Below are 24086 nucleotides of genomic sequence, written 5' to 3' on the forward strand. Positions count from 1 at the left end.
TAACTGTAACACTTAAATCACTGTGTCACTTTATATCACTGCTACACTTTATATCACTGTGTCACTTTTTATCAATGCTCTGAAATGTGAAAATACAATCAGAAGTCTTTATTTACAGTATTGTACAGGAAGCCCTTTTAGAGTAGTTTCTTTAGCAATTGTCTTTTAGAGTGTATATACTAACCTTTTTGTCAACCCACTTTTGTGTTGTGTGTTCTATGTAAGCTGCTGAATACTTGAATTTCCCTCCGGGGATCATAAAGTATCTATCTATCTATCTATCTATCTATCTATCTATCTATCTATCTATCTATCTATCTATCTATCTATCTATCTATCTATCTATCTATCTATCTATCTATCTATCTATCTATCTATCTATCTATCTATCTATCTATCTATCTATCTATCTATCTATCTATCTATCTATCTATCTATCTATCTATCTATCTATCTATCTTTAACATTCTACTGACAGGCACAGTAGTGTTCATTTTGATTAGGTCATTACAGCAGGACCTGTCAGTGGCTGGGATATATTAGGCAGCATTTAGTGCTCGAAATTGATGTGTTAGAAACAGCAAAAAGCGGGCAAGTGTAGGGATCTGAGCAACTTTGACAAGGGAGAAATTGTAATGATAAATCACTGGGTCGGAGCATCTCCAGATATGGTTGATCATTCCCAGTGTAAAGTGGTTAGTACTGACCAAAAGTATCTAAAGAACAACCAATCCAGCACCTATGGGAGTAGAACATTATTATCACCTGTCTAATTTTGTGCAGGTGCCCCATATTGTGTAGGACTCCACCAGACCTCTGAAGGTGTGCTGTGGTATCTGGACCAATATGTTAGCAGCAGATCCCTGAAGTCCTGGAAGTAGAGATGATCAGATTTATTAGTCCAGCACCTCCTACAGCTGCTCAGATGGCCTAAGATTGGGATGTTTTTCCTGAATCCATTTTTGGTCTGTACTAACCACTGCAGACCAGAAACACCCAACAAGATGCTCTGACCCAGTCGTCACCATTATAATAAAATCCTTGTCAAAGTCACTTGATTTATTACGTTGCTCATTTTTCTGCTTCCAACACATCATCTTCAAGGACTAAATGTTCACTTGCTGTGTAATATATCCAATCTAATGAAAGGTATCACTGTTATGAGATAATCAATATTATTACCACTTCTACTGTCAGGGGTTGTAATGTTATGGATAATTAGTGTATGACAATAATAATGATTAAAAAAAAACAAAACAAAACATCAGAATAGATGCATTACAAGGTAAAATAAGCATTAGAGGCAATTATTGGTAAGGGATTTAAAAAGGTGTCTCAGATCTGTTAAAAGTTTATGGATTTTCCTGTAACGGAACAGAGTATTTTCCCAGGAGTTCAACAGGACAAAAGCTAATTGATCCAGTATTTTCTAGGCGGGGTTCCTCAGAATTCCAGTTCTTAAGAATGCATTTTGTACTGCAAGATAAAATACCCTGATGTGTCATGTCCAAGGAGCTAATATCAAGTATCCAAACTTTAGGATCAGTGTCAGTATGACTTCTTGAAATTTCAGAAATTGTTATAATAACAAATATTGTCTTTTACATTATTTTAAATCATTTTCACAAATTTTAATCCTTTGTCATCGTTGTGTTTTGTTGTTTTTGATTAATTTTGCCTTTTAAATGTTATCTTTTTGTCCTCTTTTATTTCATTTTCATCTCAGTATGTTTTTCATCATTTTTGTGTTCATTGTTATGTAATTTTCTTCCAACGTTTGTCCTACATTTTTGCTTGTGTATTTTTTTTTTCTTGTAGCATTTTTTGTTTTTTTTTTTACATCACTATCATATTGTTAGGTCTTTTATAATTGAGGCCTCTCCTCTACATTTCCCACGACTTTCTTGAGGTTCAGATTTTTATCTCAGAGGACACTCTGTTGGCAACATAATACTACTGGCCCACTTTTGGAAAGGTTGTGTTAGATGATAACTACTTTCTTTGTCATTTTGGAGTTACATTTCAGGACAGTGAGCAGCAGAACTGGTTCAAATGGAGATTTAACACCTAGCTCAAGTAGATTTTAATCAGTTAGCCTATCATTTATTTAGCTATTGAAACCTACTCTGCATGCTACTGTACATTTGGAAATAAAACCACCATTAAAATATTTTATTTATATGTGAGATTGCATTCAGTAACAACATTGAAAATAGATAATAGATCATTTATAAGCATACAGCACAATAATAAAAAGAAAAAAGAATATTAATTTGGATAAATAAACATGATTTGGGATAATCCTATACAAAGTTAATGCATGTATTGATCCCTTATTGTGTTTTTATTTAATGTTGCAGCTGATAATTGAGCGTATCTACTGTATTACACTGTTCAGTAGCTTAATACATAACAGTATATAATAGTTTATTAATTGGTTCCGACCTGAAAAATAACTAAAATTTATCAAATACAGGGTGGGGAAGCAAAATTTACAATATTTTGAGGCAGGGATTGAAAGACAGTGTATGACCAATTAGTTTATTGAAAGTCATGAGAATTTATTTGCCACAAGAAAATTGACATAATAGAAAATGTTTTTATTCTATGTGTCCTCCTTCTTTCTCAATAACTTCCTTCACACGCTTCCTGAAACTTGCGCAAGTGTTCCTCAAATATTCGGGTGACAACTTCTCCCATTCTTCTTTAATAGTATCTTCCAGACTTTCTCGTAATAGTTTTGCTCATAGTCATTCTCTTCTTTACATTATAAACAGTCTTTATGGACACTCCAACTATTTTTAAAATTTCCTTTGGTGTGACGAGTGCATTCAGCAAATCACACACTCTCTGACGTTTGCTTTCCTGATTACTCATATGGGAAAGTTTGTGAAAAGGTATGGATAATAGTGTTAGGTATGATTATGACATCAATATATGTTTGGTTTCAAAACAATTGACGTAGTGCCTGCTGAGAAAAAACAACTAAATGCTCATTGTAAATTTTGCTTCCCCACCCTGTATATGTACTGATTTTGTGATTTGTAATAAGATCTGACATAAATTGATATAATATGCATTGTAATCTATAATCTTAAATAAGATGCAAATTTTATGCAATAAGTTATAGCCAATAGTACTCAGATTTTTAAATAAAATTGTAATAAAATGATTACATGTGTCTATATATGAACAGTACAAATATATTCTTCAAATTGAGGGTTTTAGGTAAAGTAATGAATTTATCTGAGGATGTTTGTAGTGTGAAGAAATCTATTATCTTCCAAACACTGCCTCAAAAGAATCAACTGAATTTCTGGCTTGGCTCAAAACCAGAGTTTATTTAGCCTGGAGCTCCCTCCAGTGTTTAGATGAGAATAACACACCAAAGACTGTAGCACAAACTGGAGCAAACTGCAATTATCTAAGGACGAGCCTCCTTAAAAGTGCAATACTACTTCTCTGACAAGCAAGAAACCTTCATCTGAGTCTTTTCATGAATAAGGGATTACAGAGTCTTTCTTGGTTGGGGTACGGCAGGCACTGCAGAGTCGTAATGACTGCAGTGAGAACCAGGAGTGTTCTCATTTTAGGGTGAACCTCTCTCAAGTGTTTGTCATCTAGCTTTGTTAATGAACACCAATGGGACCCTGCTGAGATGAGGAAGGGGCAGTTCTCAGGGTGGGAAACAGCTATCCATGTGCTGAGAAGGTTTAATCTTCTCAGCACGAATAGAATATTTTGGCCAACCAAACTAAGTGGCTCTTTGTTTGGTCAATGCTGAGAAGTGGTTGATGCACAGACTGGGAAAGAGAGTTAGAGAAAAACAAAGCCTGAGAGGGTTTGATGAAAGAGTAATGGAAAGAATGAAACGATGATGAGTGAGGACAGACTGCAGTATTATGAATATTTTAGGCCATTTCTCAGAGCTGAGCCACGCTCTCACTATCATTTTTATTAGTCGCAGTCTCTTAATCTTGGTCATTCATGACTCTAATGCTAGAATATATTACCCTAATTGCAGCAAAATGGAAATGATGCCAGTGGATTTAATCTTAGTTGGACTATTGTGTATCATAAGTCACATACAATATCTTGTGTTTGTTGCTTTCTTTGAAGCACTTTCTCTCTCTCTCTCTCTTTTTTTTTTTTTTTTAATCACCAGTTTATATTAAAATATTGTAGATTGTTTATGTAATTCGACTAATGCCAAACAGTTAAAAGAAGTCACAATGTTTATGTTTATCCATGTAGGGAATACAGAAAATACCGTGTGACAGTAAACACGTTATCAGAGATTAACTTCATCTTCCCTGTGAAATCCACACCTTCAAGTGTTTTGTAAAACTAATCAGAAAAGGGAAAGGGTTTAGTTTAACCCTTTCATACATAGTGGTCGCTACAGTGGACAGCAAAGGTGTTTTCTTGTATATTTATGGGCTTGTTGTTTTGTGCATCATCCCATACGCTGCAATTCATACCATTACTGTAACTTTGCTGTTGTAGATAAACCTGATCTACAGTAACATGTTTGAGTGTAAAAAAAAAAGCTAATTGTTACTAGACTGAAATAAACAGTTTTGTTTTGTTTTGTTTTTTAAACAAAAGTTGTTTGTTTGTTTGTTTGCATATTATCTCCATGCAGGTATGTTAAAATGTGAGAAACCATCAGATTAGCAGCATTAAAAATGTTTTTATTTCATAGTTTTCCCATAGTATATCAGTAAATACATGTTTCTTTGCTTCTAAAATTAAACGCATGGTGTCCAGCTGAGTGAACATTTGTGTAATTCCACAAAAAATAGGTTCATAAAAAATCAATTGCATTGTTTTGTTTTGTTTTTTTTCATGCCTAAAGAGGAATAAAAACACTCTGGAAAAAAAAATCTTGATTAAGGCTCTCACAATTCATGCATGAAAGGGTTAATGTGACACACTGCTCACATTTGCTTTGTCAGGTGTGTTTATGAGTCAGATTCACTACAGGGTATCTGATAGAAAATGGAACCCCCTTATTTTTGGAGCTTTCATAAAGACTGCAGAGTAAGAAATATAGCATCATGAATGATTAACCCATAAAGACCGAAACATCCGCCGTCAACCGAAACCATCTACTGATGTAAATGTTTAATATCTGTTGATCCACTAATCCTATCAATACATGTAAATAATCGGTGTAAAATGCTTTTCATGGTCATCAGATATGACTCATTTGGACGTTCAGAGGCTCCGTAGTGAACGTGGAAACACCATCTTCTTCTACAACATTGATTCACCAGTAAAACCTATGGAGTTGGATCAATGACAGTGGATGGATATGCTTGTTTTTATGTTCAGTTATTGATATCTTTGCTGAAAAAGTCACCTTTTCTTCAGGTTCCTCTGTTTCTGATATAAAAATCTTCAACTTTAATCTGAGCTTTTATGAACATCTACATGATCAAGTAAATTAAATTTAGGAAAATGCGTGATTTTGACTGAAAAACACAAAATTCAGAGGATAATATTACAATAAATGGTGATAAATCACTTAAGAAAAGTTAAATAGAGAGAAAAATCATTTGGGAAGTACCACAAACGTCACACTGGGTCTTTATGGGTTAAAACTGAATGTATCTCAATATCTGTATTCCTGTTTTTGAAAAATCAGATCTTTCTGTCAGTTTCTCTCATTCTGAACCCCTTCAATTTTGCAGCTGTGCACAGTTAGTGATAAACAAATCACTATTTCCAGTTTCTCTTAAATATCCCTTTTGATTACAGTAATTGTCATGTAATTATTAGCAATGCAAAAGACCATTAAACTGGAACATTCCTATGTATTGGACAGGGAATTGGCACTGTATTTTAATACTTTTTTGGTCAACCTGTCAAACACATTTTTCTTGATTGGTCCTATTATTTAACAACCGTTCAGCAGAGTCTAGGACCCCTCCCTGCACTGATTCTCCTAAAACACTGCTTAACAATGTCTCCATGAGCTGAACCTACACAGGATAATTTTAGTTTCGGTCAAATAAAATGTGATGCTATGGTTGAATGAGTATCTTTTGTTTGTCTGTTAAATACTATGTGTTACTCTTCATCAGGTTATGACCAACATTAAAATAAAAGTCAATATTCAAGTGAAACTGGAAATAGGTGTACTGCTAAAGCAACTTCTATGTAACCTATTTATTCTTATTCTGTTTTTACTTCTTTAAAAAATGCATGGCTTTTTAATTACAAGGTGAGAGAGAAATGATATCTCAGTTCTCTGTGTCTGTGTATCTAGTGAACTGACAAAATAAAAATCTTTGAATCTTTAATATAAACCTAAATTCAGTATCTTACCTAATTTCCTGCCTAATGGTTTTCCTGTTATTTAAAACGAAAAAAAAAAACAAAAAAAAGGGAGGTTTTCATTTTCTTTCTTCCCCATTTCTAAGACAAACCTGTATACAGTATCTAATTATATGTACAACTGGATGACTCTTCATTCACACTCTGGATCACAGTTTCACATTGTCACACAAAACTACATTACTAATTGAAACAGTTTCAAGTTTTACTGAAAATAAAGGCCAGTAGAGCTGTGAGATGTGATGCAGATATTTCTAGTAATGAGCTAGTCTTTACAACTTTAACCCTTTCATGCATGAATTGTGAGAACCTTTGTCAAGATTTTTTTTATTCAATGTTTTTATTCCTCCCTAGGCATGAAAAAAACAATGCGATCAAGTTTTTTTTTTCTATGGAGTTACAAAAATATCCATGCATTTAATTTTTGAAGTAAAGAAACGTGTTTAAAACCCAATATCAGAAAGTGAGATGAAAACAATGAAATAAAAACATTTTTAATGCTGCTAATCTGATGTCTTCTCACATTTTAACATATTCTAATGCTAGTAATTACTCATTTCATGGAGATAATGAGCAAAAAAACCCTTCTTGTCTAACAAATAACAATTGATTTACATTCAAACATGTTAGTGCAGATCAGGTTTATCAAGAACAGCAAAGTTACAGTAATGGTATGAATGTCAGTGTATGGGATGGTGCGTAAGTGTTCACTGTGTTGGCTGATATGGAACTAAAACATCAAAACCCATAAATATACAAGAGAACAGCTAGAGGAGAACTGTCCACTGGAGTGACCACTTTGCATGAAAGGGTTAAATTCAATGTCCTTTCTTGCATTAGACACTCAGATGAATGTATTTATATTTGATTAGAAATGGTCCTTTCGCATCAGTGTATTGGAATAAACCCATAACGACCCAGTGCTACTTTTGTGGTATTTCCTAATTACATTTTTCTCTCTATTTAACCTTTCTTAAATGATTTATCACCATTTATTATGATATTAGCCTCTCTGTTTTGTATTTTTTCAGTAAAAACCAGGTATTTTCCTCTATTTATTTCACTGATCATGTATTATAATCATCATGTTGAGATTACATTTGATGGTTATACCAAAAACAGAAAAAAAAACTTTAGAAAAAGTGACTTTTTCAGTAAAATGTATTTTTAACTGACCATAATCCAAGTGTGTCCATCCACTGTCATTTATCAAACTCCATGGGTTTTCAGAATCAGAATCAGAATCTCTTTATTGTCATTGTGTCAAGTACAACAAAATTGAGGTAGAGCTCTCAGGTTCACTGCAAGAATTTACAAGATAAACAACAAATATCATTAAAAAGGCACAGTTATTTGCATTGAAAAATAAAAAGTTTTGCAAACTAAGAATATTTGTAAAAAAAAAAGAAAAAAAAAAAGAATTTAAGTAGTGCAAATGACATGAGAAGATAAATATCGTGGGATAAATAGTGTGAAAAATAAAATAATATGAGAGACTGTAAACATTTAACAGATATTGCACATGTTACAGAATATAATGAGATTATTGCAGCAAACATCAGTTTTACTGGTGAATCAGTGTTGTAGAAGAGATGGTGTTTCCACGTTCATTACGGAGCCTCTGAGCATCTAAATGGGTCATATCTGATGACCATGAAAAGGCGACAAACTGCATTTCACACCAATTATTTACATGTATTGATAGGATTAGTGGATCAACAGGGATTAAACAGTTTACATCAGTAGATGGTTTTGGTCACCAGTGGCTGTTTGGGTCTTTATGGGTTAAATAAACTATATACTTGTGGCAGCTCGACATCCTAAAATAAACAGTAGCAATGAGATGAGGAAAAACACACCTCCCCTGTTCAGTGTTAGTGTGAGGAACTTTTAAGCCAGTCTCTTCTATGGTCTGAGCTCTGAACACACCTAAAGATGTTGCATGTCCTCAGATAACCAGGAGTTATAGATGTAAATGGTCTGTAAATGTCTTCTGTCAGAGTGATGAGTTTGGTAATGATCAGTGAGTGAACAGGATCTTGTCTTAATGTAATGTGTACAGAATGATGGATATAAGACAGTTTTTCTGTTCTGTTGAGGTATAAAACTTAACTATGTTTTTAAACATTTGTAATAAGATGCTGTATGTAAATTTGATAATGTCTCTGCCTTCTAAATTTCATTGTAAGATAAAACACCAGACTGGCTTATAGCTTTGGATGCAACTAAAATTTGGTGCATGAAATGAGTTCATTCTTCTTGAGCCTATTATTGTCTGAGTTCTAACTGCCTACTGGGTCCAATTTATTCTGTGTAAAGCTCAGACTCTCTTTTTTTTTTGCAAATAAGTTTTATATACTATATAGTCGATGGAACTGGGAATAATATGAGGCCACTACAGTATAGACTACCCATACTACATTCAGGTTGCAGTTTTCATTTGCAGACTCATAAAAGAAAATATAATTATACATTTATGTGCTTTAACATGATCATTTTTGCTATTCTCATTGGGTTTAAATGAATGAATCAGCAGGGAGGTTTGTAGCAATGTCTTATATTCGCCTGCAGTCTGATCCCACCTACTGGTTATAAACACACTTCTCTCTCCCTCTCTCTATCTGTGTTTCTCATCTTGTTCAATTTTCTCCATTTATGTAAAATGCGTAAAATAAAATTGGCATTTGAAAGCCTTGAAGTGCTCACATTTGATCTCATAAAGTGTCAGAAAGCCAAGAGCCAATATGATATAATGTCGATTTCAAAAAGAGAAAATAAATGCAATTCTCCAATATTGAAATCTCAGGAAAAAGAAACATATACTGCTGCTAAATTTGTAGCAATCCCAGTTGAGCGGTGAATTGCTGAGTTATCATTATGATTTCCCACTGACATGCAGATTGCCAGCACAGTGTTATATAAAACCTTATCGTGAATGCCTGCACAAAATCCTTCTGCAGCCAATATCCAAAAGTAATATTCAGAAATTTTCAGTGAGGTATAGAAGACATAGCAATATACAGAGAGATTTTCCAAGGGCAAAATATACTCGCTGACCTGCACTGTTGTACTCGCATGAAATCACATTATGGTGGGCAGCCAACGATTGACCAGTGGTTAAAAAAGGCCTTGGGGAAAACTCATTGCATCACATATCAACGTATTACACCTGCCTGTCAAAACTAGTTAGACAGAGGAAATGAATGTCGAGATGAGGCCATGTGAGGGAAAGATTAAGAAGATAGGCTGTCTTCATGGTTTGCTTTTGCAAAAGGAAACACAATAACATCTCCAGGGCTGCTGCCGTTGGGTTTTTAAGCAGCTGCAGAGATCAGTGTGCAGATAGGGCTGGGTGATAATACATTTATCCACGGGCTAAATTTAATTTCCTTTGAAAGAGGAGACTGAAGAGCCCACGACTCAAGTTAGTATGTGACCTGCTGAGAGTTATTGCCAAAAAGTCAATGTAATATTCCAAAATAGTAACACATTGACTGTTGAGCACTGTTGTTTTCATTGGCAGTGACAAGTACAGCTCACACTCGGATGTTTGATTTTTTTGTTTGTCACTAGGCTCATGTGGTGAAATTATGATTTTAGTATTAAAGTACCTTATGAGGGAGGTATAAACAAAGATGCACAATGATATACTCATATAATTAGGGATAAAAGGAAAAGAATCAGAGTGAAGAGTTGTATTTTGCATTTTATTAAATAGTTCTCAGCCTCTGTTGATATATGTAAACACATCAGTTCACAAAAGCTCAAAATGTTTCAAGTGACACAAAAACAAAATAAGAAATGTGACAGAAAGAAAATGACAAGTCATAGTGTCTTGATCACATTTAACTCATAAAGACCCAGTGGTACTTTTCTCCATATTTAACCTTCCTTCGGTGATTTATCACCTTTTCTTATAATATAATCCCCTTAAGTTTGGGTTTTTTTCAATGTAAATAATGTATTTTCCTATATTTAATTCACTGATCATGTAGCTGTTCATAAAAACTCAGAGGAAATTCAAAGGTTATTGTATCAGAAACAGAGAAAACTGAAGATAAACTGACTTTTTCAGTAAAATATATCATTAACTGAACATAAACCAAGTGTCTCCATCCACTATCATTTATCCAACTCCATGGGTTTTACTGGTGAATCGATGTTGTAGAAGATGACGGTGTTTCCACGTTCACTACAGAGCCTCTGAACGTCCAAATGGGTCATATCTGATGACCATGAAAAGACGACAAACTGCATTTTACACCAATTATTTACATGTATTGATAAGATTAGTGGATCAACAGATATTGAACGGTTTACATCAGTAGTTGGTTTTGGTCACCAGTGCTTGTTTGGGTCTTTATGGGTTAAATGACTCTGAAATGACAGAAACAACCATGTGACCTAAGACAAAAGGCCAGATATAGCTGTGTCTATGATACCCCTCGTTGCCCTGACCTATAGAGCACATTCATCCTGGACCTCTGTAACATTTGGCAGGTGGCCATTTTCCTGCTTCTCTGGAGACAAATCATTCTCTTGACACTTTTGTGGGGATTTGTGGCCCCTCCATGGACAGAATGGGATGTAGCGAACCCACGACTGGGACGAGAGGCAAGAGGTAATACCAAAGGGGAGGTCGTATATTTCTTGATTCCCCAAGGCTTTGCCAGAGTCCACCTTTTCCCAACCTACGAGGCCACGCTCACGCTTTGTTCCTGAAACAGTGATATTACGAAAACAGAATACAGCAGGAGACCAAACTTAATTATACATTTTGAGGATATTCAAGCTGTGATAATGTGATGATGAAGTGATAGCTTTCAGAAGGACACCACAACAGAAACAAAGCCTGTGCCTGCTTTTTGGTAAAATGTAATTTGAGTCAATTGGAGCTTTTTATTGGATTAGTCAGCATTATTTGGTGTTCAGTCCTCGGGTTGAGCTTACCAGGAATAGTGTTATCGAGGAAGAATCCAAGGAAACCTCCTACAAACATATTCGTGGTCAACAAAATCTGCAACACTTGATCCACCTCTTTAACACCTGAGTCACACACCACAGACAAAAGGCAGAAAGCATCAGTGCAGTGCTGTTCTTTTCCCTTCAGCTCATCAGACAAAAACACATTTGAAGAAACAAGCAGTTTTTGCTACTACTCATCATAAAAAAAAACTGCAGAGAAATTATAATTTTGTACCTGTATCTAAGTAATGTTGATTCTTCAGGATCCAGTTTGGAACGACAAGCGCAGAAAACATAGAGAAACCAAAGATAAAAATATTCCTGGAGGAGTTCATGTCTGTCAACTTAAAAGAAAAAAATGGACAAAAGTCAGTAAAAATCAGATCAGTAACCCCACACTGAGCATGTGAAAATAAAACAAAACAGGATATTCCTCAAGTGGCTGAGTATGTAATCATTTTTCATGCTGTTGTTTACCTGCAGATTAGAAATCCCAGCCGCTGTTATGACTCCAAACATGATCAGAAACACCCCTCCCATCACAGGAGTGGGGATTGTTGAGAAGATGGCTCCGATTTTACCCAGCATGCCCATTAGAATCATTAAAACTCCACTTAGAAAAATCACTGTCCGACTACCCACCTGTTGTCACACAAACAGATTTGAGACATTAGAGCTGCATATATTTCTAAATATGCATTTTCCATTAATTACCATTAATATTGTACATATATTACCCTGGTGATCCCCAACGCAGCTATATTCTCACTAAAAGAGGTGGTGCCATTGCCGGTACCGAAGGCCCCTGCCAGTAAAGAGCCAATCCCTTCGACACCGATGCCACGGCTGATGGCATGCTTAGGTGGGGGAGGGGCCCCTGACAGCGCTGCACATGAATGATAGTCTCCCACAGACTCTATCATGGAACATATTATTCCAGCCATAGTTCCCAACACACCTGCCAGGCTCACAGCTGGCACGCCCCACTGACCTGAATGGAGGAAGGGTTATTTTTGAACACCATTTCTGGATTTACATCCAATAATAAACTTTTTTTATTTTACAATCTGAAAAAAAAATCTGACTTACCAGGATAAGGGACTGAGAACCAGGAGGCCTGGCCTATTACATCCCCCTTTACATCGGTCCGGGCCAGGTAGCCATAGTGGGCTGGATCACTCGGGAAGACATTATAGATGGTGAGGAGGTGGCAGACTAACCATGAGACCGCAATCCCCAGCAGAATCTAATCAATATCTAATATTAGTAATAGTCAGTGTTTAATGGTCATCACCAAATATCCATTACAATTTTTTAACTATCATAGGGTTTCTGTGGGTCATTAAAAAGCATTAAAAAGCATTAAAAACCATTAAATTTGATGTCCAGAGGCATTAAAAAATTAAATACAATTGATGGAAAAAAAAAAAAACCTCATTGTTATTCACAATTTATTTTGATTATATACAAATTTTGATTATATAAGCATTTAATAATTTTGATCGGAAATATAGTGTGATGATTGACAGGCAGAACCCTTTAATTGTCTATTGTTTATGGCTGGTGCACAAAGTCATCAACACCGGATGCTTGGAATGCAACGTGCTGTGAGCGTGCTCATGCTGTGGCAAAAGAGTGGAGAGAATATTAGCAAATGTCAGAAAAATGGGAAAATGCAAATTTCAGCAGAAGTGATCAGAGGAGGAACTATTCAGAACCAGTTAAGTCCGTTGACGGTAAACTAGGCTACGTTCAGACTACAGGCAAATGTGGACCAAATCTGTTTTTTTGCCCATATGTGACCTGTATCCGATCTGTTAAAGACAGTTTGAACAGCAAATATCCGATTTTTTAAAACCCGACCCAGGCTACTTTCATATCTGGTCCTAAATCTGATAAGTATCTGATGTCTTGCAATGTGACTTCAGTCTGAATGGCCAGGTCACATTTACCCAACTTTTGCGTCATTGAAATGCAACAAACGTCCCAGTTCTGCGCCACAGGAGTGTTACTTCCATAAACACAGTGCATGCCTGCATGGTCATGTATTATGTCAGGACCTCTTTTACACATGCAGGTTACTTCTGGGTCGTATTCAGTTCATATTCAAAACTGATAGAGTCGCATTTAATGTGTAACATGAACGAGCACATAAAAAAATCAGATTTCACCAAAAAATCAAAAAAATGTGCGTTAAAGGTGCAGTGTGTATGAATTACGTTCTAAGTAATTATAAAATGGTCCTGACTGTCACCAGACATTAAGGAGTCATGTTCATTTCAAATACTGATCTCACTGACAGTAGTAGTTCAGCCAGAATATTTGCATTTGAAAAGCTCAGTGTCGGCCCCGAAATGATGTTTATGTTTTCATTGTGTGTTTTGGTCTGAGGCTCCGCCCATCACCTGTCTTCCAATCACCAAGTCAGTAGCCTTTCAGCATCCAGGTTGCCAGTTCCCACTGAGCTGCAGCTGGAACATTTCTGATCATAAATGTCTGACATTAATAAGCCTGAAAGGCCTCTTATTATTCCCAAATACGTCGTGACAAAGTGAGAAACAAAACAAGGATATATATCGGAGATGATTTTGAAACATGGAGACGGCTGAAAGCAGAGAAGGATTTGAAGACCGACACCGGCTAGTCTGATCACCCAGTAAGAACCACTGACAGTAGGGGCCGCGGGCTCTTCATCTGGTCCCAGACCGCTGGTGTCTTCTCCCGGGGCCGGGCAGCACTCTCTTCTTCTGGCCCTGGTGAAGAGACTGCCGGTCCGGGACTGGTGAACAGACCGGGTACCGGTGTAGGACTTGTTGCTTGCCATGGTAGCTCCTTGTAGTACAGTGTTTTCTGTGGAAGTGACCTCTTCATGTAGCGGTGTGTAATCCGAAAAGGGGGGGGTGGCGCATCCTTGGTTCGGCCGGGGGGGGGGTTCAGTCGATCCGTCCCGCTTGTACTTCGCGTAAATAAAAGTGAAACTTGAGGCTCATTTACCTTTCCCCTAGTTCCTGAATCTTTGCAAATTTTCATTTGAGTGGGCAGGACGTTTGTCCTGGCCTATTATGTATTATACTTATGTGTAATAAGTCTGGCGATGATTTTTTTGTATGAAATTTATGGTGTGGTGGCAAGGATTAATGGAAACACTAGTGGTAGACGCTCATGCTGGATCTGGCAACCCCTAGCCTGGGGGGAGGTGGAGAGGATACCACGCTCTACAGTAGTTTGAATGTGATTGCAGTACCAGTTTTTGCCACAGTCCTACACACGGCACCTTTAAGACCTGCTGTCTGAACATAGCCTTAATCTGGAAGTGTCACATGCTCAAATTTTGACAGGGATATCTAAAATTGTGAAGTTAATATGGGACATACTGGCATTATCTGGAACATATAGAACTTTGAAGTGTGCAGTTTCTTGGTTTTATTGTATGCTGGGATGGGGATCGGAATCTGATGTAGATACTGGGAGAACAGAATAACCAGCGCCATGGTCCTGTAGGTACCAGAAGAGATGGCATTGGCTTGTGTTGCAAAAGATGAAACAAATGGTCAGTGACAAAACTAAATCCCACAGTAGAACATTTGGCTGTGGGACCCTGTCAAAAATAGTTTTTAAATGTAGACATTTGCAGAAGGAGGAATGTCAGGGCTGAATCTGCAGCCAGATACTGCTGGTTCATGCAGAAAAAACATTTCATTTCCAACTCGGCAAAATGAGCATGTGCAGTGACAGTGAGCGGTTACGTACAACGCAGAGATGCCCCAGTGGCTGCCCGCTTTGACTCCGGCTGTGTCATAGAGTGACAGGCCTATGAGGGAGACTGTGGGGGCGATGGTTAAGGGACCAATGAAGCGCATGAGGAAGCCTATGAGACCAGAGAATCCGACCAGGACCTGGAGGACCGAGGACACCATGATGGAGCCCTGAAGCTGTGGACGGGAAGGCAGTGTCAGACCGAGACACTGGAACAACAAACTGCAGCCAAGAACAGCACCGTGTCAACTGGTCTGAGTGTTTGTGTTGACTCACTGTTCTCAAACGGATCTGCCAAACTTCCGTGAAATCAGGGGAGGAGGTGTTTACAAGAGTGGCATTCTGGGTCCAAGCCGGGCACTTCCACTCTGGCATAGACAACATGGCCGTGGCAGGAGTAAGCAAGGCAAATGTACCACCCTGTAGGATGGGAAGTCTGCAAGAGGAACAGAAGAAGAAAAAAAGACAGACTGGACTGATCATTTTTTAATCGTAGATATAAAAATACCAGTGAAAGTTATTCTGATCACAAAAAAATATGACTAAACAAAACATAAAACAAAAATTACAAAATGTTATAGTGTCATGGTTCATAATGGTGTACAAGAATAAATTAGATTAGATTAGATTAGATTAGATTAGATTAGATTAGATTAGATTAGATTAGATTAGATTAGATTAGATCAGATTAGAGTAGATCAGATTATATTATATTATATTAGGATAGATTAGATTAGACAAAATTAGATTAGATTAGATTAGATTAGATTAGATTAGATTAGATTAGATTAGATTAGATTAGATTAGATTAGATTAGATTCGACTAGACTAGACTAGACTAGATTGAACTAGAGTAGATTAGATTAGACTAGGTTAGATCAGATTATATTAGATTAGATTACATTAGATCAGATTAGATTAGATTAGATTAGATTACACTAGATTAGATCAGATTATATTACATTATATTAGATCATAAAGACCCATTGCTACTTTTATGGCAGTTCCCAAATTATTTTTTCTCTCTATTTAACCTTTTGTTAAGTAATTTATCCCCATTTAGTGTTATGTTATTTTCTGAATTTTGTAATTTGTTTAGATTACAATAAATTAGACAAGATTAGATTAGATTAGATTGGACTAGATTAGATTAGATTAGATTAGATTAAATTAGATCATAAAGACCCATTGCTACTTTTATGGCAGTTCCCAAATTATTTTTTCTCTCTATTTAACCTTTTGTTATTTTCTGAATTTTGTAATTTGTTTAGATTACAATAAATTAGACAAGATTAGATTAGATTAGATTGGACTAGATTAGATTAGATTAGATTAAATTAGATTAAATTAGATCATAAAGACCCATTGCTACTTTTATGGCAGTTCCCAAATTATTTTTTCTCTCTATTTAACCTTTTGTTAAGTAATTTATCCCCATTTAGTGTTATGTTATTTTCTGAATTTTGTAATTTGTTTCAGTGAAAATCAGGTATTTTCCTATATTTATTTTTAAGGATTATGTAGATGTTCATAAAAAAAATCAAAGATTATTAGATAAAATCAGACAAAAATGAGGAAACTTGACTTTTTCAGCAAAATCTATCATTAACTAAACATAAACCCAGTGTCTCCATCCACTGTCATTGATCCAACTCAATGGGTTTTACTGGTGAATCAGTGTTGAAGAAGATGACGGTGTTTCCATGTTCACTACGGAGCCTCTGAATATCCAAATATGTCATATCTATCTATATATGTATTGATAAGATTAGTAGATCAACAGATATTAAACATTTTAGATCAGTCGATGCTTTTGGTTGCCAGTGGCTGTTTGGGTTTTCATGAGTTAGATTAGATTAGATTAGATTAGATTAGATTAGATTAGATTAGATTTGATTTGATTTGCACATGTGAATCATATTTGATGTCATGCATCATTCCATCCTGCCTTTTTCAGTGTCTATAAATCCATTTTTTTTCTCATAACACCTGAAAAAACAATAACCCTATGTTAAATCAGATATGTTCACTATTTTTGCATCTTAATCTGCTCATGCATTTCTCTCAGTTATGAGCAGTTACGGCCAAAAACATGTCATTTAGGGTCACAGGAACATTGACCTTTGGCCATCAAAATCTAATCAGTTCATCCTTGAGGCTGGTTTGCTGATGCTGAAGAAATTTCCTCAGGGCATTTTCACAACACATTGTTCAAAAGAAAGAATTCACATACAGACATGAGGTCACCATGGCTTTCACAATCTGACATGCACGTCATAAAATACTGTGACGCAATTTGTTTTAGACAAGAAGCACAGACAAATCTAATAAAAAAAAAAAAAAACACTAGTCCATTAATAGAATCATAAATCTAAAACTAAACTGAAATCATCCAAAATGAAAGACTTTATAAAAATGAAAACAGGACCAAGGATCCTGTAGTCCAACAGCATATTTAAAGACATTAATTGACATTAGTTTGACCATTCAAGATCATCTCAGCTCAAAGGTTGTGTCTTCAATCAAGTCATGATACTAGTATATTTCTTCACATTGCATATGCTGTTGATTTGAAATGTAGACTTTGGACTTCAGAAAAACTTATAGAACTAACTTTTTTTGTGTTTCTTTCCCTCGTGCTTATACAGGTTTTTAGCTGGATAGCCAAAATCTATGGTCTGGGTTTGACCTTTATAGGTCACTCAAGATCAAAGGTCATGGTACCAAATTAAAGCTCATATGTGACTTTCTATCTATTACCAATAGTAATTATATCAATATCTTCAACTGTTTTGAAGTTATAGCACTTTGAAATTTGTCCTATTATAAAACAATGGGGATTTTTTTAAGATTCAAAAATTCATAAAAAAAATTCAAAAATCTATTTTTCCCAACTCTTTGAAAACACTTGGTAGACCTTTACCCAAAAATGTTCCACAACAAATATTAAATCAATCTGACCGACTGTTTTGGAGAAGAAGATTCTTGAAAAATTGTTTACGGTGTTATGACCCTGGGCCATAATTTGGCGATTTATGTGTATATGTATATGCTTTCTGTTTAGTGTGTGTGTGTGTGTGTGTGTGTGTGTGTTCTCCCCTGTCCTGTAGGTGTGCTGTGCCCTTTTTGTGTCTGTCTTGTTTTTGGTAGGAAGCTGCTGATTGGAGGAGCGTGATTATCCTGGCCCCTTTAAATGGTCCTGGATCCAGCCGTTCACTCTCTCTTGCCTCCTGCCAGCTTCCAACCGTGTTCCTGTGTGTGTGACCGTCAGTCTTCATGTGCTTGAGTGTTAATTCACAATTTTGTATATAGTTGTAAATAGAATCTTTTTGTAAATTCAATCCTTTTCTGGTAGGGGAGGTCGGCCCTTTTTTTGTTTCACCTTTTCTCCTGTTTTTGGTTAGGGAGTTTAGGTTAGTTTTTCTGTATTTTATTTCTTGCATTTATTTTGGAGTAGGTAATTTAGTTTGAACTCCGAAGAAGATATTTTGTTTGTTGTTTTAGCCACGCCCTCCCCTAACCCTCCTTTAGATGTTGAGAAAAATAAATCTTGTGAATTTTAGTTTGTGACTGACATGTGTGCTTGGGAGCTGGGAGGGGACAAAGTGAGTAACGTTATGTTCGCCCTGGTAAACCCCTAGGCCAGGGCGTAACAACAGACAACGGACAGACGACAACAGACACTAAAACTAAAAACTAATGAAAACACCTAAACTATGAAAACTCTAATAATTCATTCATTTTCTCAAAGTTCACTCAGATTCATGTGGCTTGTTTATTGCACTCTTGTGATCTTGCCTTATAGCCGAGTGGAACTCTTTCTGACCTGACTCCAAAGGTGACCTGTAGGACCGTACACAGACCAGAGACAAAGAAAATGGTGTTGATGAGTCGACCCTGGGTGAGGCTGTCATGCTGAAGACACAGCCCCTCCGACAGAATGAGGGGGATGGAGATGATCCCACCGAAAGCTGTCAGGTAATGCTGAAATATAGAGGCAGGAATGACAATGATGAGCCCATGAAATGGACAGCACCGCTCCATGTATTCTGATGATAATACTTATGTAATACTTTCATACTCTTGCATAAGGAAAGTTTGAGTGAAGAACTTCTACTTCCTGGTATTTTATGACTTTTACAGCCAGTATAATATGTCATAATTGGCAGTAATAAGTGCAGCATATTATCTGAGGAGGGGATAGTTTTACTGCTGGACAAATGAACTATTCAGAGCAATAAAATAATTATAGTTTGGGAAACACTCTATGATGCAGTCTGACTCATTTATGTGTTCAGAGGTGAAGTACTTATACTTAAGTACTGTCCTCAAGTAAGTAAGAAAATGTCTGTATATCCATTTATCCATTTCATGCAACTTTATACTCATACTCCACAATATGTCACATGTATATACTCCACTGCATTTGTCTAACACTTTTAATTCCTTTTCACATATTTTCTATCCATTTCCCATCCAGTGAAAACCGTCTGTCTTCAAATATCTTACTTTAAATGCTAGAAATCCATTTAAAGATTATGTGTTCCTTTACAAGCTGAGAAAATTCTCCTTCCTCTTATAAACTCTTTAAAAAGTCACACTGGGAAAGGGCATTGTCACAAAGATAATAAAAATGAGCCTGTTTTTCTGAGCTCATGATAACACTGGTTGTTCTTTGGCTTCAAGACTAAGATTTGTGGTTGTGAAGTTTTGAGGAACAACTAAAAGAAAATATTTTAATAAAAAATATGTTATGTACCATCTATTTGGAGTATTACTGTTATCACATGTACAAACATTTGGAAAAGCATCCGGAAGGTTCAAAAAGGTTAAAAAAAAAAAGAACTTGCTGTAATGCACTGGGGACCAATTAGAACAGGGGTGGCAAACTCATTTTCTTCCGGGGGCCACATTCAGCCCAATTTAATCTGAAGTGGGCCAGACCAGTAAAATAATAACATGATAGCCAATAAATAATGGCAACTCCAAATTGTTTTAGCGCAAAAAATAACATTCAATTATGCCAATATTTATATTTACAAACTATCCAAACAAAAAAAGATGTGAATAACCTGGAAAAAGAGAAATTTGTTAAGAAAAATAAGTACAATCTTTTATCAATATTATGCCTCGACTTATCATTTATACGTGTGCATTACAGATCAGATCTACAAAGACACAAAACATTTAGTAACAGGCAGACTATTGTTAAAAATGCATTTAATTCTCTTTAGACATTTCAGGTTGCTCATATTTGTTCAGGTTATTCACATTTTATTGTTAAAGGATAGTTTGTCAATGTAAACATTTTCATAATTTAATGTTTTTTGCACTAAATCAAAGAGAAAAAAAATGGTGTTGTCATTATTTATAAGTTATTATGATATTATTTTTTAGTTTGATGCCCTAACTTGGACTTTGCAAATTCATCCCGCGGGCCGAATTGGAACCTTTGGCGGGCCGGTTTTGGCCCCCAGGCTGCATGTTTGACACCTGTGAATTAGAATCATTTGCCAGGTGAAGAAAGCTTGTTATTTATATTAAGTACACTGCAAATTCCATATATTATCATAATTTAATATGATCCTACAATTCCAACCCACCTGAATGGCTAGGAAAATACAAAGGTACCACGGTGGAACATCAGTCACACAATAGGTTGGTTTATATTGGTCGTCCTCTGATGTAAAGCTGCTCCTACGTCGCTCTCTTTCCTTTTCTCTAGGCAGATCATTGACATGTTCCTCCACCTGCACGACCAGATTAAAAAACATATGTTCAAAGGCAGGTGAACGACAACATGGTACGTTCACCTGAAGACATACAGTACAAATGTACGATGTTTATGTGTTCTTTATAGTTCATATCTGCAGTTACTGTATGTTAGGCACTGTGTCATTGAAATGAATAGACCTTGTGTTGTTTTCTCCACTGGTTGTTAACGGCAAAGGTAAATGACTGGAATAGTTGATATTTTACGATCCATTCAGACTAGAACTTCACGCCGTAGGAACAGTGTCTTCCCCTCTGCTGTTAAACTCTTGAACTCTAAATAACACCAACACTAATACACTGCATTGTCACTTTATCCACCTGCTGATTGTACTGTTAACTACTTGCACTATCCGCACAGAACCATAACTGGTACCGTTATAGTCTCACTCGACCCATTGTTTTTGTCCACACTGTACAGGGTGGGGAAGCAAAATTTACAATGAACATTTAGTTGTTTTTTCTCAGCAGGCACTACGTCAGTTGTTTTGAAACCAAACATATATTGATGTCATAATCATACCTAACACTATTATCCATACCTTTTCAGAAACTTTTGCCCATATGAGTAATCAGGAAAGCAAACGTCAAAGAGTGTGTGATTTGCTGAATGCACTCGTCACACCAAAGGAGATTTCAAAAATAGTTGGAGTGTCCATAAAGACTGTTTATAATGTAAAGAAGAGAATGACTATGAGCAAAACTATTACGAGAAAGTCTGGAAGATACTATTAAAGAAGAATGGGAGAAGTTGTCACCCCAATATTTGAGGAACACTTGCACAAGTTTCAGGAAGCGTGTGAAGGCAGTTATTGAGAAAGAAGGAGGACACATAGAATAAAAACATTTTCTATTATGGACATTTTCTTGTGGCAAATAAATTCTCATGACTTTCAATAAACTAATTGGTCATACACTGTCTTTCAATCCCTGCCTCAAAATATTGTAAATTTTGCTTCCCCACCCTGTATATTGCATATTTTGAACTTTATCTTCTTTATTTATTTGATTCATTTTATTTATTTTTTTTACTGTATGCTTCTTACTCCATGTTCTATGTTTTAATTCCCAGTAATGTGAACCCTGTTTACTTACATGGCAATAAACATGATTCTGATTCTGATTCTAATGCAATTAAACTCATCATATTTATTTAAATCCATAATTCCACTCACGTCAAATGCAAGATTGTCGACTCCCCAGCTTTCCTTCCGTAAAGCCATCCTCTCAGTTTATAACCAGATGCAAACAAGAATCCAGAGTGAATGTTTACATCTTCACCTGGCCATCATTTAAGGTTTTGCTATCACCTTTAGAGGACGAAGGTCACATACCTAGTCTTTCATTTACGTTCAGTTGTTAATTATTACAAGGAAGGAGGAAACCCAGTTGTCCCAAGATTCAGATACTCTATTAGATAAACACATACAGTATGTCATGGCCAACTGTGGTCGGATATAGATATGACATGTTAACAAATAATTATTCTAATCACTGTTAAATAGTGTAATAAATATTATAATATCCTCATGAATGTCTTCATATCTAACACACAGACCATTTAATTCTCTGTAAATATATTTTTACATGTGGTTCTGTACAGCAATTGTCTTTATTTTAATATAATTTCTATGGTTTGGCTTCATACAAATGTCTTCCTTCCACTGTAACTTGTAGATCTGTAATTGTGTGATTATTTAGTTAGCATTGTCTCATCTACATCCCATCTCCAACCCCTGAATGACACCTCCACTTCAGAAGTCATGCTTAAACCACCAAAGCCCTTCCAGTCTGGCATGTTCCATAACACATTTTTATTTATTTATTTATTTGCACATCATAAAACAGCAAGAGAAAAAAAAAAAAAAAAAAAAAAAACAACATTCAAAAAAGTAACATCATTGTGATTAGAGGTTAGAAGCCAAAAAAGGCTTATATGAATACCTCCCCAGAAATGAACAATACACAAGAAAAAAAGAAAAAAGAATTAAAAATACAATATAACTGAATTAATAAAGTAAAAACAATAAAAATGCAAATCACATTACAAATCATATACAAATCAAATGATATATAGCCTTACATTTTTTCATGAATTAAAATCCTTTTCAGATCCTTTTTAAACAACGATAAAGAAGATATCGGTTGAAGTACATGTCGTAAATCATTCCACAGATTTGGTCCACGATATTTCAGAGAATACTGACAGACAGAAGTCTGGCAGTACGGAAGATAAAATTCGCTTGAATATTGTGTAGGATAATTGTGAATAACAGAGGACAGCATAAAGTAATTCTGAAAAATCCCTCCGATCCTCCTCTGCACATCTCCTCACCCCACCATTAAAAGCCAAGCACTGAACCTGGGGGGACAAAGCTTTCTCCATCGCAGCTCCAACCTTCTGGAACTCCCTCCCACCCTCTATCCGACACTGCTCCGACCCCAACACCTTCAAATCCCTTTTAAAAACTCATTTATTTAAAATTGCTTTTAATGTTTAATCTTAAAGTTTAATATTTAACTGTTTTATATTCGTATACCTGCCTTTTGCACCTGCTTTTATCTGTTTTTAATATGTCTGTTTCTGTTTTTATCTGCTGCATGTAAAGTGTCTTTGAGTTATATGAAAAACACTATACAAATAAAATGTATTATTATTATTATTATTATTATTATTATTATTATTATTATTATTATTATTATTATTATTAAAAACTTTGGGAAGAATATGAGTTAAGTGAACATATTTGTACATAAAGACACAGGTCTGGTAAACGTTCACATCAAAAACTGAGAGAAGTTTGAATTTTTGAAAAGAGGAGCAGATGAGTCGAGTCTCTTAGAAAAGCTGATCATTCTTAAAAAATTTGTTTTGAATTAGGAGAATCTTATTGTGATATGTGGGACAGGTTGCTGCCCAAACAATAGTGCAATAAATAATGTAAGGACAAATTAAGCAATAATAAAAAGGTAATTTTTCACATCCAGTCCCAAACCAGAGGCATAAATGGCAACGCTCCAGCCCCAGGAGCCCCAGGGTTTGCTTGATCCCACAAAATGACACAATATTGAAGTAATCAGGATGTGTTAGATTATACACTCTTAACTCTTGCTGCGAGGCTAACAGGAGAGCCCATATTACACCTATTCTAACATTTCTCCAATGGCTCTCTGTTCTATATCACTTTCATTTTAAAATTCTGGTGCTCACTTTTCGAGCTTTACATGGCTTGGCCCAGGTCTATATTTCT

The 24086-nt window shown here is 35.8% G+C and overlaps 1 protein-coding gene across 1 annotated transcript; it reads right to left on the bottom strand.

The window, feature by feature from the left end:
* Window positions 1-10800: 10800 nt before the first annotated feature.
* LOC115415618 (solute carrier family 23 member 1-like) lies at window positions 10801-22058 on the bottom strand. Its single transcript, XM_030129259.1, has 12 exons — window positions 22011-22058; window positions 20667-20813; window positions 18890-19047; window positions 15340-15499; window positions 15058-15239; window positions 14682-14802; window positions 12397-12553; window positions 12045-12298; window positions 11785-11949; window positions 11543-11651; window positions 11293-11388; window positions 10801-11060 (listed from the first exon to the last, which is right to left on the bottom strand). The coding sequence occupies exons 1-12, from the start codon at window positions 22056-22058 to the stop codon at window positions 10801-10803; spliced, it is 1857 nt and encodes a 618-aa protein (XP_029985119.1).
* Between the last annotated feature and the right edge of the window lie 2028 nt (window positions 22059-24086).

The sequence above is a fragment of the Sphaeramia orbicularis genome, chromosome 24 (genome assembly GCF_902148855.1).
Source record: "Sphaeramia orbicularis chromosome 24, fSphaOr1.1, whole genome shotgun sequence".
Taxonomy (NCBI): Eukaryota; Metazoa; Chordata; class Actinopteri; order Kurtiformes; family Apogonidae; genus Sphaeramia; species Sphaeramia orbicularis.